Here is a 20,065-nt window from a genome sequence, read left to right on the forward strand (position 1 = left end):
AACGAGTGAACGAGTGAGTGAATGAGTGTGTGAATGAACGAGTGTGTGAGTGAGTGAGTGAGTGAGTGAGTGAGTGAGTGAGTGAGTGAGCGAGTGAGCGAGTGAGTGAGTGAGTGAATGAGTGTGTGAGTGAATGAGTGAGTGAGTGAGTGAGTGAGTGAGTGAGTGAGTGAACGAGTGAGTGAGTGAGTCAGTGAGTGAGTGAACGAGTGAGTGAGTGAGTCAGTGAGTGAATGAATGAGTGAGTGAATGAGTGTGTGAATGAACGAGTGGAGTGAGTGAGAGAGTGAGAGAGTGAGTGAGTGAGTGAGTGAGTGAGTGTGGTGGAGTGTGGGAGTGAGGTGTGAGTGGGTGTGGTGGGAGGAGTGAGTGGTGTGGTGGGTGGTGAGGAGTGAGGTGTGGAGTGAGTGAGTGAGTCAGTGAGTGAATGAATGAGTGAGTGAATGAGTGTGTGAATGAACGAGTGTGTGAGTGAGTGAGAGAGTGAGTGAGTGAGTGAGTGAGTGAGTGAGTGAGTGAGTGTGAGTGAGTGTGAGTGAGTGAGTGAGTGAGTGAGTGAGTGAGTGAGTGAGTGAGTGAGTGAGTGAGTGAGTGAGAGTGAGTGAGTGAGTGGGTGAGTGAGAGAGTGAGTGAGTGTGTGGTGGTGGTGAGGAGTGAGTGTGGTGGTGAGTGGGAGTGAGTGAGTGGTGTGTGGTGAGGAGTGGTGGTGGTGTGGAGTGGTGGTGAGTGGTGAGTGGTGAGTGAGGAGTGGTGAGTGTGTGGTGGTGAGTGAGTGAGTGTGTGGTGGTGGTGAGTGAGTGGTGAGTGAGTGAGTGTGTGAGTGAGTGAGTGAGTGAGTGTGTGAGTGAGTGACAGACGGAGAGTCCAGAGGAAGAGGAGGAGTGTTTGTGTTTCCTCCTCAGAGCGCGGGCAGAGTGGTACGGTTCTTTAATCTGAAGCTGTCAGACTGAGTGAAGTCACATCTGTAAAGTCTTCAGGTCGATTTCAGGCTGCTGGTTTTTATTTAGAGTTGCTGACAGAGTCGACGTGACGTCGTCCGATCAGACTCTGGAACCACCCAACACAACTTTGACGTTTTTTTACAGATATAATAAATAAATCATTCTGCTTAAAATTCTTTACCTATGTGAACAAAAAATGTTTCAGAAAAGATTTTAAAAAACTATAAATAAAACAAAAAAATTACTGTTGGAATTACAATCACAATTCATATCACAATATCTGCTGAAATATTTGTAATATGATTGTTGTTACATATTGTGTCTGAAATATAATTTTCAAGGTTTTACTAAAAACACCTAAAAGGCACCTATATTGACGTACACACACACACACGTAGTAAGTGCAGTCCCACAGATCTCATTAGACTCACTCACACACACACACACACACACACACACACACACGAACACACAGCAGGTGGACAGCAGCTGTATAAATGTGTGTGTTTTTGTTTATCCTGACGAATCCTCGAGTGTGTTTGACTCCACAAAGACTCAAGGCTATTTAAAGACACACACACACACACACACACACACACACCTGTGACCTATAAAAACCTAAAGTGTGGGTTTCCAGCCAACAGCTGGAGGGTCAGAATCCTCGAGAGTCACACACACTCACACACACACACACACACACACACACACACACACACACACACACACACACACACAGAGAAATGAAACACCACTGAAGTGAACATAACGTCACTTAAACGCCTCGTCGTTTAACCCTCTATTCTTCTCTTATTGATTTATCTGCCCCTCAAAGTCTTTAATTATTTCAAGTATATAAGTATTATATATATATAAGTATTAATACCACAGTCTAGTTCTAAATACTCTGTTACAAGTACTGCATTCAAAACTTCAGTAAATGCAAAAAAAGTATTCATGAAGTACCAAAACTGAAAGTATTCACTCTGCAGAATAATTGATACTTGATAAGTGATATTGTTGTATTATGATAATGAAGTAATAATTATGGATCAGTCTGATGAAGGTGGATCTCGTTTTAATCACTTTATATACTGCTATAAAATTCATAATCATTCATCACGGATGACTGATTTTCCCTGGCTTTCTCAGGCCTCGTATGAGAGTTGACAGTTTTTGTAGTTTTAGTCTGTGGTTTTATTGCCTTTTTAAATAGTTTTTGTTCCTTTTGTCCTCTCTTATGATATTTAGGCTGTTTTTTATTTAATAGTTTTTATTATTGTTGTTTTTAATCTATTTATTGATGTGCAGCACTTTGGTCAGCTGTGGTGTTTTAGAAATACATTTGGATTGGGTTATATTTAGTATCAGTTATCCGAATGTGTTCAGAAACTAAAGCTGTCAGATGAAGTAAAGTTACAACAGTAAACTACAAAATACCTCTTATTAGTAGTACAGCAGTACATACGAGTATTGGAGTAAACAGAGTGTGTCGAGTCTCCAGCTGTTGGCTGAGATGCTTCAGACCAACTGTGACAACAGCTGACACACACACACACACACACACACACACTTTCTCGTCCGTCCTGACTCCCACACACAGACAGCATTCAGCCCCCCCCCCCCCGGCGGGGTGGGACCACATGACACGGTGCGGGGGGGTCACAGAGAGAGCGTCTGTTGTTCGGAGCGTTGGTGACGAGGCGGCGGTGTGACCGTCAGCTGCTCAACTTTTTCTTGCAAAACTCTGTTAAATAAAATCACCATTTAAGAGCTCGACATTAAAGTTTAACTTTCTTTTGAAGGTTTTTTTTATTGATCTATGTATTGATATTTTTAAGTTTAAAAAAATTCAGTAATCTCATAAACTGGGTGAAAAATGTACTTTGAAAGTGAAGGAACTCCAGCAACACTTGTAGTGTTCAAAACAACTTCACTGCAAGATGCTCCACAAACCATAATCAATAAAGGAATAAAAAACTGTTGACGTTTTTGCGTGTTGTTTAGTCCGACCACAGGAGAGTCACTTTTCTTAGATGTGAAACTCCGAGGCAGCAGACGCAGCTTTTGCTTCATAAACAACAGACCGACAACAGAAGCTGGTCAGTGAGTTTCCTGTCGGTGAACTGAGATCTTCGGGATCGACTTCACGCCCTCAAACTCGAACAGTTTGTTCCTCCAGATGACTGACGCCAAGTTAAAGCTGCTGCAGCCCCGTGAACCTGACCTCTGACCCCTGACCCGCCGCCACTCTGACTCTCAGCCCTGCTGCTTTGAAGCTCGTCATGTCAGCGTGCACTAATGACAGCAGATACAGTCACGCGTCCGACTGCTGGAATATGAAGTGTTAAAGATGAAAAGACCTGCAGTAAATGTCTGCAAGAGTTTCTGCTCTCTGAAAAAATTTCACTTTTTTCACAAAATTAAGATTAAAAATCTTAGAGCTAATCTGAAGAGCGACTCCCGTCCCGTCCCGTCCCGAGTTTATTTTAAAAATATATATATAGCCTAACGCGTATTACACCTTTATTAGAAGAGCATACTTATACATAAGAACTATGCATTCAATCAAATAAAGAGTAAAATATAATGTCGAAACAACTCCAAATATGACAGCTAATGCAGATTTTTGTACATTTTTTTCCAAAGTTTTTATAGTTTCTTTTTCATGTTTTTATTGTAATGTTTGTATACTTGCCTCTTTTTTATTCTTAACTGTTGCATGACTCTAACTTTAATTCCTCCTAATATATTTTTGTTTGCTCCAAACCAAAGCGAATATCCTTGAGAGGGAAAACTGACTTGGTAATTAACATTATTCTAAATCTGATAATAACTGAGTCTGTTAGCTCAATGCTAACACATAATGGGAACTCCCATTAACAGGCTAAATCTGAACGAGATCAGAATCAACGCGTATGCAGACGATACCGTCCTTTATCGCTCTAATATTCTATGAATTGTATTCACTCTTTTTGGTCTGGATTGTTGTTGTTATTTTTGCTTTGTAATTTCTTTCTCTTGTTTAGTTCTAAATGAAATTTCATTCGGCCTCAGTTTGGGATAATTGTTTGGCTCTTACGTTTCCAGAAACCCTCGTTGCTTCTGCTTTGACTCGTTATCAAAACACTTTGTAAACTCTGTTTTTAAAGGTACGGTATAAATAAAGATATTATTATTATTATGGATTTCTTTTTAAAATGATTAACTGTGAATAAGTATTATTATTATTAATGTATTCATTCATTTAATTGTTTTTTTAAATAATTAACTGTCATTAAAACCTTGAGGTCGCAGAGCGTCTGTGATCATTATCAGCTGTAAATATCTACAAATAATCAACAAATAATCTCTAGTTTCTACAGAAGTTGACGGCATGTTTCTATGATTCTGTTGTCTCATCAGAAGACACAAGTGTGTCCAATCGGGTCCAACAGAAGACGTGTTTAATCATCGGGGTGAAATCCTCGGAGCCACATGGTTCCTGCTGCAGGAAACATGAGCTCATCATCTGTCTGTGCTGGGGGGGAGGAAGGGGTTAAAACCCTCCTGCTGCTCTGCAGGCTGAACGCAGAGACTCTAATTGGTCTAAAAACGGCTTCGAATCATGAAAAGAGAAACCGGAGAGGCGTGCAGGTCCACAGGAGATCCTCATGTTCTCCTCACCCCTGGTTCTGAGGCTGTTTTGGTGGTTTTAGTGGTGATCTGGTGGTTTTTACAGGTCCAGCAGGAACCAGAACTGAAAATTACCCATAAAAACCACAAATCACAGTTAAGTTTCTCCTAATTATCTGTTTCAGCGTCTAAAATATCAATCTGCTTTTTTTTTTTAATCTCTTTGTGTTTTGGGCTGTTTGGACAAAAGAAGACGCGTGAGGACAATCCCCCTGAACGCTTTAGACATTTTATACACGCGTCAATAAAGCAGTTAAAGTAGAGCACGTAAGCATGGCTGAAAACACGCAGAGGAAAACGATGCAGCGGCTGATCCTGATAAAGCGGTTCATAAGAAATCCTACGAAATACCGTAAAGTAAAGTCTGGATTTTTGTGACCATGAATGAATTTGGGTGCATTAGTTCTCTAAAGGAAAAAACTGCAGTACTTCACAGAGTGAAATACTGTACTCTTACTGCTTTTTTGTTTTAACAAACAAAACGTGATCAGTTTATGAAATACGATGCTGCGTTTTGGGTTCAACTTGTTAGAAATATATGAATGATTTAAAATGAGCTCCACCTCAAACAGCTGTAACATTAGGGTGATGTTTGCACAATAATGTATCAACAATGAGGGTCCAGCGCTATGATAATGCAACACAGTCAAATACTTTTACTTTTGATACTTTTACTGAGTTCAATTTTGATGCAGAACTTTTAATTGTAGCAATGTGTTTAATACAGAGAATTATCACCGTGACCTTAAATTTAAAAGACAATGTGTGAGTCAACCTGCAGCCGCAGCAGAAGTAATACAAAAGGTGGACTGCTCCTTTAAAAAAGGTGGACTGCTCCTTTAAAAAAGGTGGACTGCTCCTTTAAAAAAGGTGGACTGCTCCTTTAAAAAAGGTGGACTGCTCCTTTAGAAAGGTGGAATGTTTCAAACACAGTGACAAACAGCCACATGGTGTGTGTGTGTGTGTGTGTGTGTGTGCGCGCGTGCGTGCGCGTATGTGTGTGCGCGCGCGCGCGCGTGCGTGTGTACGTGCGTGTATGTATGTATGTGTGTGTGCGTGCGTGTATGTATGTGTGTGTGTGTGTGTGTGTGTGTGTGTGCGTGTATGTATGTGTGTGTGTGTGTGTGTGTGTGTGTGTGTAGTACTTCAGTTTGAGTATGGGGGGCATTCCAGTGTGCTGACTGCTGCGACACATGGAAACCATTACAGACTGGGAGGCCGAGACTCTGACCGACAACAGATCCAGTTTAACAATCGACCACAACATTTGACACACGTTTCACTGCAGTCATGTGACTCACACTGAGTCACGTGACCTCCAGCATGCAGCGCAGGCACGTTTGTAACACCCGAAAACATAATAACACCCGAAAACATAATAACAGCCGAAAACATAACAGCGGAAAAACGTAATAAACCACAAACATTATAAAAATCTGCAGCGTTTTATGGAACAATCCAACAAACGGACTAAATTTACAACAAACATGGAGGCAGCTGCCAACTAACCGTAACCAAAATGTAACATCTACTGTATATCTATTATATCTAATGTAACTGTGTTTCTACTGATTCTGTGTTTCTGCTGATTCTCTCTGTGTATCTACTGATTCTCTCTGTGTTTCTACTGATTCTCTCTGTGTTTCTACTGTTTGACTCTGTGTTTCTACTGATTCTCTCTGTGTTTCTACTGATTCTCTCTGTGTTTCTACTGTTTGACTGTGTTTCTACTGATTCTCTCTGTGTTTCTACTGATTCTCTCTGTGTTTCTACTGTTTGACTCTGTGTTTCTACTGATTCTCTGTGTTTCTACTGATTCTCTCTGTGTTTCTGCTGATTCTCTCTGTGTTTCTACTGATTCTCTCTGTGTTTCTACTGTTTGACTCTGTGTTTCTACTGATTCTCTCTGTGTTTCTACTGATTCTCTGTGTTTCTACTGATTCTCTCTGTGTTTCTACTGATTCTCTCTGTGTTTCTACTGTTTGACTGTGTTTCTACTGTTTGACTGTGTTTCTACTGATTGTCTCTGTTTCTACTGTTTGACTCTGTGTTTCTACTGATTCTCTCTGTGTTTCTACTGATTCTCTCTGTGTTTCTACTGTTTGACTGTGTTTCTACTGTTTGACTGTGTTTCAACTGATTGTCTCTGTTTCTACTGTTTGACTCTCTGTTTCTACTGTTTGACTCTGTGTTTCTACTGATTGTCTCTGTGTTTCTACTGTCTGGGTCACATGTGTGTTGAAGTGGCTCTCTCACTTCACGGTTTCCTCTCTGTGTCTATTTTCAGCAGCTGTCTGTGGAGTCGGAGCAGAGCTCAGCTGTCCTGCCATCAATCAGCTCGTACCGCACACTTTCAGGCTACGAAACGAGGCGTCACCTGCGACTGCAATCAGGAGCAATTTGACGTTCAGGATTTTGCCCAAAGATACTTAAAACGTGCTGAGAGTGGGGGTCGGGGATCGAACCGCCGACTTTCTGAAAACATAGTGACTCGCTCCACCTCTGACCCACAGCCACCAAACAGCTTTCAGTGTGGATTGGGGAATTATAAGGTTGAAAAATTACAATTCTGCCCTGAATTTTCAAAAGGTCCTAATTTGAGATGCTATATTTTAAATTTGAAATAACCTTTGTATTTAGCTGAGGTGTAATATCCGTTATATTCTGTAAACATTACAGGTAGATCCTGAAGATCTGGGGCTAGAACGTGGATACTCAAAGAATTCAAGGTGGGTTTGGAAACAATTGAAGGGGTTTTAATTACAGATGATAACAATTAATCAAAGATTGAATAATCTGTCATTAAGAATTTAATCCAACATGTGAATGTAATCGATAGGCTGCACAGTGCCGTCAGAGAATAGACTAAATGTTGCTGTGAGCTCTGACTGAGGACAAAATGCATTTGCTATTGTTTAAAATAAGCAAAGTTTTGTTTTTTTTCCAAATAATGATTAATCAATTAAGGAAAGTGTTTACAATCTTAGTTTTACGAGGTCAGTAATTACCAGTAAGTAGTTTATAGAATACTTCATAGATTGACTGACTACCAGTGACTGCAATAGTTTTTTAATTTCATAACGGCTTTGCACTGTCTGTTTTGTTTACTGAACCAAATAAAAAAAAACATTTATTTGAAAAAGTTAAACTGTACAGGAAAAATATCACCTACATATGACATGGTTAAATTTAAAGCTTAAAGTTGATTTTTGATGTGATGAATGTGAACAAATGAACACTGAGAGGTGATGAGCTTCTACAAACACACGTGAACCAATCAGCAGCTGTCGTTCACACCTGCAGCTCCAAACACACCTGAGACCATCAACAGACACCAACTCCAGTATGATCCCAGTCCACCTTAAGTGTCTCATTCACTGTTTTCATGTCACCTTATTTTAAACGCAGTTTAATGTTATAACTCCTGGAAGTTTTACATTAATGAACTTTGTCTGCAAAGAAACAAAAAGATGCATATTTACTTTAATAATTCTGTGTTTTATTACGCGCTATAATTAATAATTAATAATTTTTTATTAATATTTTCAGGTGTTTTTATGTTACTTTTCTTTTGGTGTAGACTCATTAATGTGTATGAATCCATAACAATGATAAAACCTTCCTCCTCATCTTCATCGCTGCAGTCTGACCTCTCGGAGTGCCGCTCAGCTATGATGCGCACTCTATTTAACAACTGTGCGTAAAATGTGCGTAAAAGCTCTCCAGAGCGCAGCGCGTTTGTGCGGTGCGTCACTCACCGATAGAGACCAGCCTGATGTGCTCCCTCTCCAGGAACTCGAGCGCCACGGAGACGTTTTCCAGCTTCATCTGCCTGAAGTTGGGCCTGGAGTGATACTTTCTGTACATCTTCTTCTGGCTCAGTACCTCCAGCAGCCCGATCAGCTTCAGCCCGTCGCTCAGGTCCTTCTGCAGGTCGTTGATCCGCTTGTTGATCACCTTCAGGTGCTCGTTGCACCACCTGGTGAAGGTGTTCTGCTGGATCTTCTTCCACGGAGCGTCCTCGGCCAGGTCCTTCTCGGTGGCCGGCATCTCCTCCTCCTCCTCCTCCTCCTCGCCGGTGTCCGCGGGGCTCTGGTAGAACTGCGGCGGCAGCTGCGGCTCCAAGTAGCTGCTGTTGCTCATCATGGTGCCCCCCTTTTATAGGAGCCGAGTGGGAAGAGAAGAAAAGTCAGAAAAAAAGAGAAAACAGGGAGAAAGAGAGGAGCGGAGGGGCAGCGCACAGCCTGCTGGGAGTGACACACTTCACCAGAGTCTGAGAGAAAGAAAGCGTGCGCTCCGGTATGAGATCCAGATCACTTAATCCGGTCCGGGAGCAGATCCACAGTCAGATAATCCAGTCCGGAGGGGGGGCTCATCCACTCCCGTGGCGATGAAATATGAAGGAAGGAGACAAAAAGTAGAGAAAGAAGTTTAGTTCCTCCGGACAGCCTCGCTCCTGTGCCCGGGTAGAGACGCGCAGCCGGCGGCCTGCAGAGAGTCTGGAGTGCGGGTCGGGTGGAGCAGGACTGGATGGAGGCTTAAAAAGCTCGGCGTCACTGTGCTGGACTCCCAGGAATGCCCCCTCCATGACCATATACTACTGCAGCCAGGGCATCCTCGAAGCGCTCCGAGATACGGGGGCCAAAGCTCATTGGGTGTCGGCGGGGCAAGGGGGCGGAGACAGCCCGGACCCCCCCACCGACAGGACCCGGGGCTCCGCAGTGACACCTCCGGGTATTTTTAGAGGCTCCAAACCGCGGAGAGAGACCGGGGGCCCAAAGCTGCTCATAAACTGGTGTGAAGAGGAAAACATGACGTCACCTGAGGACAGCCAATCACGTCACAGAGTCACAGTGTTTACTGAATCTTCACAAAATAAACCAGAGCGTCAAATCAGTATTATTTGTATTGTTTGTTGTAGTCCTGGTTGTATTGTCCTATTGTCCGAGTTGGGAAGTCTTGCTTTAGACTTTTTTGTGTTTGTGCTCTTTTTCACCTTTTTTATTTATTTATTTTTATCCATTTTACTTCCTTTATTTGTGGTTTGATTGCTTTTATTGTGTCTACTGTTGTTTTTGGTCTATTTCTTTGTATAATCTTATATTGAAATTATGTGTCCTGCATCTTGCATTATTTGTCCCCTGGTTTTAATTTGATCCTAACTCTACCCTAGTTTCATTTCGCTCGTGTTTCATAGGACTGTGTGGCTTTCCAGTGTTGTATCGCCATCTGTGGATCCCATTTCTGCTTTGCTCTGTTTGTCAAACACTTTGTCAACTCTGTTTTTATATAGAAATACAGTTGTTCCTTTTATGAGCTTTGAGGTGGTAAAGTGGGAACAACATGAAGCAACAAAGAGGACGGGCTTCAATTTAATGCTGAGAGCATTTAAACAGGAGGCTGATCGCAGTTTATTTATATTTTTTATATTTAATCTAGGTAAATCTACTTAGCAGTAAACATTAACATCATATTACACTTTACGTGTGGTCAAAAATTGATATTTAATACGTGAATTAATAAAAGTTTCTTCCAACTAACCTAATATTGACTTTTGCCGCCGTGTTTCTGCGTTTATGACGTTGCATCGGCGCCTCATGTTGTAAAATCAGGTTGTTGTCAGTGAAAATATTCTGGCTGCTGCAGAATTCAGTTTGCTATCTTAAACAAACTTACGTAACTTTATGTTCAGTTTGTAACTTTAAAGTAGGCCTAAGCAACATGGCAGCGCCCAGCCATGATTCCTATTTTAAACCTAAACAGCATAACATGCTAACTCATTATAACAGAGTTTTCCTTTTTTTCAGCCAAGTACTCCTTAAAAGAAAAAATACAATTATAGTAAATATAATTATAGCATTATGAGGCAAAATGTAAATTTACTTCTCTCTAATGGGGTCACATTCAGATGCTTACTATAATAAACATCCAAAGGTACAAATACATTCTCTGAAAATATATTTTCATCATCATCTTCCTCTGCAGGGAGATCACATTTCTGTCATCATGGGAGTAAAACAGCAGCCCTGAGACCCTGATGTGTAATTATAGAGTCAAACCAAAATTAAAGCTGTGACTTACTCATGACGCTCTCGGAGGATTCACAGCTGAGGGGGGACACGAGGTTAATAATAACAGTACGGATATATCTACGTATCCTCTGTGCACAGAGGAACTTGGGCCTCAAGCCTACAAATTATAACTCATAAATAAATTATTTCATGTCAAGAAATAAATTGTGCACACAAGTTCTAATCTTGTCACAAGATGCATATCGGAAATGTAACGTAACATGGTAGAACATGATATAAAACTTAACGTACCGAAGAAGCAAAACACAACAAAACAAAAACTTAGAAAATGAAATGTAAGATGACATGAAATGGCATCATGTAATGTGCCATAATGCATTACATTACATGATAAAACATAACATAGCATAAGACAATGTAACATGGAACAACAAATCACAAAAATATAACGCTGCACAAAAGAACACACATATAACATGTCGTTACTGTGCATAACATAATATCAAAATAAGAAAGCAATAAAATAATTCACTTACATTCAGAGACATAGCTTCTGTAGAAGTTGCATTACTGCTGAACTTGATATCACATTTTCTGAAAATTTAGAGTAAAATAAAAAACAAACATACATCCACCTGCAATGGACATTAAAGACAATGATAAACTAGTTTTTATTATTTAGGTCATTTACAAAATGTACAGGCCCTTTGAACATAATAAAAACTCATTCAGACATCAATGTTGTGCAGAGACGTCACAGATACACTAAAAATGTTCAGTCCTTTACAGAATCAGACAGATAAATACAGAGAGGAACAGATCATTTAAAAACAGAACAAACAGCAGCCAGACTTTGACATGCTGGTTTAGTTTGACTCAAAATTTAGACGTCTACAAAAAAGCAAAGTGCACACAGCACACCTGACGGCAATGTCAAAGCCAAAAGACAACCCACAGAAATGCAGCCGTTAGCCTACACAACTAAGCAAAAGAGTAATCTGAAAACCAGTCAGACATTTTGGAAATCCTCTTATTCTGTCAGTTTCACCTCTAAATACAGAGATATGTCTGTGGTTAGCCTAGCTTAGCATAATGACTGAAGACAGGGGGAAACTGCTAGCCTAGCTTAATCTTACTTTCATTTAGCTCACTAGATTTCCCTATATCTTTTGTGCTGGGTTTATTAAAATGTTTGGTATAACACCATGTTAGCTACAAATAAAGCATATCACATAACTGTCTGGCTACAATTACAACAGCTAACTACAAATAGCTAACAAATAGTTGGCTAACTGTTTGTTACTATCATGACCTAAACTAGCTAAAATAATTAACATAATAACATAATTATTATGTTAGCTTCACAAGATAACATGTAAATTTAAAAGTTGTTTGACAGTTATTTTTTTTCTCTTTTGCTAAAGCTAGCCTAACATGTTTCCTTCTGCTAAGCTAAAAAAGTTGTATTTCTATTAATGTTACCTTCATATGGCTAAACTTGCACTTTTACACCTCCCCCATTTTTGTACGAAGCTAAATTAAACTTTTTGGCTGTGTGCCACTAACCTAAACAAAAAAAACATCACTTATCACTCTTTATATGGCTAACCACAAATTGCTAGCATAAAGTTGGCTAACTGTTAGAAGTCACCATGACCTAAGCGAGCTAGAATAATTAACCCCAAACAGTAGTACTATTTTAGCTACACTAGCTACCCACAAAGACAAGATAACATGTAAATTGGAAAGAATTGAAGTTGTCTGAAGGTGATTTTTTTTCCTCTTTTGATGAAGCTAGCTTAGCATCTTCCTCCATGCTTTGTGCTAAGCTACACTAAACTAAGCCAAGATTCTGTTTCGTCTCTTTACTGACACAGAGCTGAAACTGACACCGAGGGAGACAGACAACAAAAACATTTAAAGCATCTGACTTTTTTAACTTGTAACCACAAAGTAGTAATAAAACAGTCTAAAGTAACTATCGGAAGAATTGGATTACAGCGCTCATGCTACCACTGAAATACTCAGTGAGCGTTGTCTAAGTCTACAGCTGCTACAGTGTCTGAATCTACTCGTCTAGCGTCATGCAAATTTACTACATTTCTCTAAATCTAACATGCAACACTGAGCTGTCTTCAACTAGCTAACGTTTGTCTGGACACCACTAAACTAGCTAACGTTTGTCTGGACATTGCTACCGACTTAACATTTGTCTGGACACCGCTAAACTAATGTTTGTCTGGACACCGGTAAACTAGTTAACATCTGTCTGGACACCGGTAAACTAGTTAACATCTGTCTGGACACTGCTAAACTAGCTAACGTTTGTCTGGACACTGCTAAACTAGCTAACGTTTGTTTGGACACTGCTAAACTAGCTAACGCTTGTCTGGACACCGCTAAACTAATGTTTGTCTGGACACCACTAAACTAGCTAACGTTTGTCTGGACATTGCTACCGACTTAACATTTGTCTGGACACCGCTAAACTAATGTTTGTCTGGACACTGGTAAACTAGCTAACATCTGTCTGGACACCGCTAAACTAGTTAACATCTGTCTGGACACCGGTAAACTAGCTAACATCTGTCTGGACACCGCTAAACTAGTTAACATCTGTCTGGACACCGGTAAACTAGCTAACGTCTGTCTGGACACTGCTAAACTAGCTAACGTTTGTTTGGACACTGCTAAACTAGCTAACGTTTGTTTGGACACTGCTAAACTAGTTAACATCTGTCTGGACACCGGTAAACTAGCTAACATCTGTCTGGACACCGGTAAACTAGCTAACATCTGTCTGGACACCGGTAAACTAGCTAACGTTTGTCTGGACACCGCTAAACTAGCTAACGTTTGTCTGGACACCGCTAAACTAGCTAACGTTTGTCTGGACACCGCTAAACTAGCTAACGTTTGTCTGGACACCGCTAAACTAGCTAACGTTTTTCCTCTAAGGATGGATTGGTATACATTTCTGATATCAGCATTCAGGATTTAACTGAATTATAACAAAATCATGTACATCTACATGTATTTCGAAATTTTACTGTTTCAAATGTTTGTTTTACAAAAATGAAATCTCAGATTTGTCCTTTTACACATTTTTAGTTTTAAGAAATGTTTGACAGATCGTTCTGTGTACGTTTTGTAGATGTGATCGAAAGTGAAACACACCCATGAGGAGAGATTTCATGCCAGTATTGTTAAATGTTAGCTGGAAAAGGTATTTCGTTTATTTCTTTAGGTATTTCTTCATTTCCAATTGCAAATTTACGAAATCAAATATAAAGTCAAATCATTTTGTTTCTGTTTTTCTCTTGTGAAGAAAAAAATACATTTACATTTAGAGTAATAGGAAAAATGTCCAGAGCTGCATTGTGTTGTGCTGTGTTGTCCGAAATGGGCAAAGAAATCCATAAAAAACAGTTTTGTAACAGATTGATTGTGCATTCAAACACAGCCACTAAGAGAGGTTTTATGACGGTAGCCTGTTGTTAATGTTTCCTTTACCAAGTGCAAAATTGTCAGAAAGTTGTAAGGAATCTTGTATTAACTTAAATCATTTTGTTCATCTTTTTAAAAAAACAAACAAACAAACAAACAAACAAAAAACACGTACTTTAGAGTAGGCCTAATGGGACAAACATTCAGAGTTGTTTCTTCCGAAATTCCGAGATTTCTGTGTTCTTGTGGCAAATTAAAGGACACAAATTTCTTTATGTTTTTGGATCTGAATTGTGATCTGAACTCAAAAAGAAAAAAAACAAACCTTTATCCCGTGATAGAACGGAAACGTTTACATAATGTGTCCTCAGTCAGATGCATTGATACTTATTTTAGGTGGAAGTCAAGCATCAGCTGTTTATCAGTAAACAAATGATCAATCCATCCCCATCCTCTAATTCTACTGCAACATTACTGGGCAAACTTTTGACAAAACCTCTGAACTACAGTCTATCAGCTGTAATAAAAATAACTTTCTTTAAATCCACTAAGAATCAAACTGGAACTATTCTATGTACAGTACAGTACAAATCATTACCACATAATTAATCTAAAAAGAAAGCTACATCAGTACAGAGTGTACAGAGTGACATTAGCATGCAGCTTCAGGAAGATTTTGTGTTTTACAGAAAACAACAAAGAAAAAAAGTAATAAAAAGGACAACCAGCTGATTAACAATTCTTCAGTTAGCATCCGTTCTCAATTTTAGTACTATCATTCACAGTCCAGTCCAGTCCAGTCCAGTACAGCGACACAAATAAAAACTACAACAAATCAGAGTCAATGATATGGAAGCCCAGATACACGACCAAAATTATAATAGAGGGAATGTTAGAGAGAATCCAGTGAGTCAAAGTTAGGATATAATAAGCCAAGGGTATTTAAAAAATCCAGTTGTATTTGCTAAATTAAAATTTTCAGACTCCATAAATCCAATTAATGACTTCCAAAGTAAGGAATTGTGAGATATTAGTTTACTGTGGGATAGTAATTTAAGTCAAACATATGGCTTACTTTCTTCTTAATTTAAACATTCAAATATTGACGGAATTTTGTAAAATTTGGAGTCCTTTTTTTTTTAAAAAAAAAAAATTTATCTTCTAGTTTTGACTCAGTTTGTTAATATTCTGACTCTGATCATCAGTCTAACTTTAAAATGATTTAGAAGTACCACGAATATCATCTTATGACATTTTTTGCTCCATTTTCTTCTCTTTGTGAAAATCGAAATTTTGACTTGAAGTAATTTTCACTTATAGTCAAAATCTTAATTTGATGGCATGGTTTTTAACTTTCCATCAGTTTTTTGTTTGTGTCATCCTTTATGTTTTAGTATGTTTTGTTCTAAGTGGAAATGGAAATGGCCTTCCACATATTACAAAGGAAACACCTGCAAAATAAATATCAGCTGCTTCAACATGTACAATTTGAACTAGCCGTCTCTTTAACACCAAACACGGTGTGACATTATTTACAGGATGTATTTCTCAGTTTGTCCACCGTTCTAATCTGATTAAAGTAACTACATGGTAACAGTCATGCAAAAACGATATAAAGGTCTAAGTGACACATGCTTTTTATCATTTAAAACAACACAGGGCCGAATACATCCAAATTAATGTCCTGCTATTAACCACAATGTATATATCACTTAATCATCAAATGCTACATAAATAATTCTAATTTTAAATTCCTACATTTTATTTAAGGCCTGCTTTGTCAGATTAATGCCACTTCATCTGTCATGTACACAGTTCATCACAGTTCAGTACAATGTTTCAGATATTTTATCTGCACCAAGCAGAGCGAGGAGGGAAGGTTTTGTTATATATTTAAATTGTCAAGTGTCTTTTCACTAGTTCTTGTATTTAAACTGGAATGTCTTTTTTTTCTGAAGTTGTTATTAATTGGTCGCATGCATCATCACAAATTAAGACACTTTAAAAGAGTTTTTAACTTACAGAGCCTACCTGACTCCAACTTAAACAGGATCACAGTCATTTGAACATCTGATTATAATTTCTATTTTGGTCACCACTTAAATGTAAACGTATATCAGGCGTCTTTAAGGATCCATTTATAAACTGAAACTTATCTATGTGCAAAAGACTTAATCGCCCTCAATAAGAAAGTAGAAACATAAATTATAAATAAACAAAAGAAAATATGTTCATTCTGACCCGTCACAATAAGGAAGATCTGAGATATCTTTGAGAGTTTCAACCAAATAAAACAAAGGCAAAGGCAGGAACACAGATCTGATAGGCATCCCCCTATAAAGGCCCATTCAGACAGGATTTATTTTTCTATGTCTTACTTTAAACAGACAAAATACTATCAAATTTGGAGATGTTTATGGTCTGTTAATTTTTTTATATGATTATCTCTATGTTAGAACTAAAGCAGCCATTGATTTTGGGTTCCAAAGGAAGAAACTAGAAGTAAAGGTGTCCCACAGGGCTCTATTCTTGGTTCTCTTTACATAAATAATACACTAAATAAATCACCCAAAATGTCCAGATTTGCTACCTAAACTCACTCTAAGTAAAGTCACTTAAATTTTACAGAAATTCATTTCTTTACTGGTGCTATACAAAAACATATTGGCTCCGTCGGTCTCATTTTAAGGTTAGTGAAAGTGTACCGCAAGGCTTTATTCTTGGTCCTATTTTATTTTCTATATTAAATATCTCTGCCCTGCCTAAACGGGAGTCTGAAATGAAACATCATCTGCATAAATAAGACAGAATTTACATGTATAGTAACAGCAGCAGTTACACTACCTTTCCAAACATTTTGAAAAGATTTTCTTTAACGTATGCTGCTCTCCCAGCTTTCACCAAAAAAAGAAAAGAAAAAAAAAACATTGTCCAAAAAATATCCCTCTAAAATGTAAAGCGACTTCGGCTCAATCTGAGCTTAAACTGGCACAGTGAAATCAGTCAACACAAATAATCTCTCATTGGAATGATTCAGCTCCAACAAAAACCTTTCTGAAGTTTAAAAAAGTGCTGTTTTACTGCTGTAGATGTACTCATTACCTGTTTGGTACTATAAACATACAAATACAGACATTTCAAATTGATCTGTAAAGGGATAGGAAGGTAAAATAAAGCTGATTATTTCCTTAAATCTGCTGTTTTCTTCATGCTACAGAACAAATCTGTTAAATAATCCACATTAATAACAAACACATAATAGCATTAAGCGACTAAAGCGGAGTCAATGTATAATAAACAATCAGATTTTATCTGCTACCGTTATCGCCACCATAAACTCAGCAAGTGCAAAATATCTTAATCCAGCATGAAAAAGTAAGGCAAATCATTTTAGAGTTGAAACAAATATCGACAAATAAAAATCAACTGTTTGGCTGATTGTTGTAATACGAAACATTTGCTGATTTTTCTCTGTATGAGATCTTTAGAAATGAAACCCCTTTTGGTTTTTTGGACTTATTTTGATTAACCAATTAAATCGATTGGAGTCTGCAGCTCTTTTATTAATAAACTAACGTGGTGATTCTCAAACAGCTGCCGTCATGAGTCAGATTTTTGGATTTCATTCATTTGCTCGGTTGATTAAGTCTTCTTCATTGACTAAAAGCTGCATTAAATGTTTTTTTTTATATTAAAATGTCTCCTGTTATGTGAAACAGACACTGATACTGCTGATCCCACTGAAAACCAACAGCTCAGTCCTGACCAGAGCTGAAAGGAGAGTAAATATTGAACACTGAACACCTGGATGGGGTGACTGTTGATCTGAGCTGGCGTTTACCACCAGAACTCAGTTAGTGAATCTCTAAAGTTCAACAGTTTTAATGCTGCAGCATTTTCACAATTTGTTTGTTGGTCCAGAGTTTCTGTGGAAAATAGTAGTAATAGTAGTATTAGTAGTAATAATAGCTACAGTTCAGCTGATTCAGTGATTTATTTTAAGTCCCTTCTTTAAACATACTTTAATCAAAGAGCCTTTCATAATTTTACATAAGCTCATTTTTTCCCTTGGTTCTATACACTGAATTGTTTTGCTTTTAAAACCTGTTGATTTTGTGACGTGTTTTATGTTTCTGCCTTGTGAAACACTTTCTAATTTGAAAAGTGCTCTACAAATAAAGATTAATTGTAGTACTTATTATATTAGCTAAAAAATTTTTTTTCATTTTTTCAAATGAATTTTGAACTACTTACCAAAGAGTGCGCATGTTGCTCTACAATGAGGTGTCATTATCTTCGTGTCTCCCTCAGAAAGAAAATAGTTTTTATTTCAAATATTAAAGCAGCAGCTCTGAGTGCATTTTATCTCTTTTTCAATCAGTGAAATCCATTAAAGATTTGATACTGCAGGAACACATTTTACTATAAACAGTGTAGGAAATAAAAAAACTACATTTACTCAAGTAAATAACATTCTGAAAGGAACTTTTCTATACTATGCTACTTTACAGGGAAATATATTCTGTTTACTCCACTACATTTATTTCACAACTTAAGCTACTTTGTAAGCTTAGATTTTACATAGAAATCATATATTAATGAATGGCCCTTTTTAAATAGATAAAACTACTTAAGTAGTCAGAATTAACTCCTCCTCAACCTGCAACATTAAAATACTGCATTAATGGAAAAAATATTATTTATATATATGATTTATTCTAATAATATGAAGCTCTGACATGAGCTCTTCTGCATTTTGAGAATTTCTTTTCATAAATTAAGCTGAAATAATAAAACTTCTGTACTTCTACTGAAGTACCACTTGTGAATGCAGGACTTTTATTAATAACATTTTTTTACACTGTGGTATTAATGGATTATTTAAGTAAAGGACCAGAGTACCTTTTCGCTGGCTGACTGAGCTCAACAGTTTCCTCTGGCAGCAGTAAACAGAACACCTCTGCGACGAAAATCCACCTGAAATCACTTCATAAAGATGGTTATTTTTTTAAATGATAAAAACCTTTCAATGAACGCAGGATGAAAGCTTCCAGTTGGATTTTTGGATCATGACGGTGGATGTTTGACCAATAAATCGACCAGCTGACCTTCTGCACGGCGACGGCGTCCTGCAGGAAGAGTTTAGAGTCTTCAACCATCTTATTGCTTTTCCCTCCAAAACTCACGGACGTCGGAGGCCTCTGGGTGAAAACATCTTGGCGAAGCGACATCAAGCAGACATCAGGACAGCAACATGTATGAGGGCGGCGCTCAATGGGTGACAGCATTCCCAGAGTTCCCAGTGAGGTCACTTCCTGTGCAGTCCTCAGGCCCGTGTGAAGCTGGGGACAACCAGAACTACAACGGCTGCCACGGCAACCGCTGCCACCGCCAGGTTCCAGCCTTCAGCGTCTCTCTGGTGGGGAGAGGGAGGAAGTGATGTCAGAGGAGTTACCTTAACCCTTAGGGGAGATTTCATTTCAGTCTCTTTTCTTCTTCCTGTTGTGATAACTGTGTGTGTGTTGATGCATGTGTCCTAAATGTAGTCCAGATTGTGTATTTGAGTGTAATCAGTGAATTTGCAGCTCAGCTCCTACAATAAGTCTAAAATACACTGTGGAAACTAAATAGTTACAATCAGACTGTTCAGGTCCAAAAATGCTCCATTGAAACCCATTCAAACTGACATTTTTGATCCCACAGCCATCAGAGCAGAAAAACAGGACTTGTATTATTTCTGGGTGTCATTCTGGGCTTTTGACTCTGAATTTGTCATTTTGACTATTTTCCACCTGATGAGGTCATTTTGACCATATTTGGCATATGGAGGAAATACATGCTATTTCCACCAGGTGACCTGTCACAGTCAATGTAGCTGCTGATCACTGACATATCCCAGACTGTCAGCAGCTACACTCACACACTGACATATCCCAGACTGTCAGCAGCTACACTCACACACTGACATATCCC

At 38.5% G+C, this 20,065-nt stretch overlaps 2 protein-coding genes across 11 annotated transcripts in view; both read right to left on the reverse strand.

Annotated features, from left to right (window-relative positions):
- flncb (filamin C, gamma b (actin binding protein 280)) overlaps window positions 1–9,120 on the reverse strand; it is a 53,408-nt gene extending 44,288 nt beyond the window's left edge. For all 8 annotated transcript variants that reach the window (XM_088072586.1, XM_088072582.1, XM_088072585.1 and 5 more), the window contains exon 1: window positions 8,372–9,120. In XM_088072586.1, coding sequence (XP_087928712.1) covers window positions 8,372–8,759 — 388 coding nt within the window. In that variant the 5' untranslated portion in view covers window positions 8,760–9,120. The remainder of the gene's footprint in view (window positions 1–8,371) is intronic.
- Window positions 9,121–11,297: 2,177 nt separating this feature from the next.
- The window catches only part of LOC121964547 (coiled-coil domain-containing protein 136-like), a 37,620-nt gene continuing 28,852 nt past the window's right edge, over window positions 11,298–20,065 (reverse strand). For all 3 annotated transcript variants that reach the window (XM_088072588.1, XM_088072589.1, XM_088072590.1), the window contains one exon: window positions 11,298–19,508. Coding sequence is in view for 1 of the 3 variants with exons in the window: in XM_088072590.1 (XP_087928716.1) it covers window positions 19,419–19,508 (90 nt within the window). In the remaining 2 variants the exon portion in view is untranslated. The remainder of the gene's footprint in view (window positions 19,509–20,065) is intronic.

This window comes from Plectropomus leopardus, chromosome 22, assembly GCF_026936395.1.
Source record: "Plectropomus leopardus strain MGB_pleo_1.0 chromosome 22, ASM2693639v1, whole genome shotgun sequence".
Taxonomy (NCBI): domain Eukaryota; kingdom Metazoa; phylum Chordata; class Actinopteri; order Perciformes; family Serranidae; genus Plectropomus; species Plectropomus leopardus.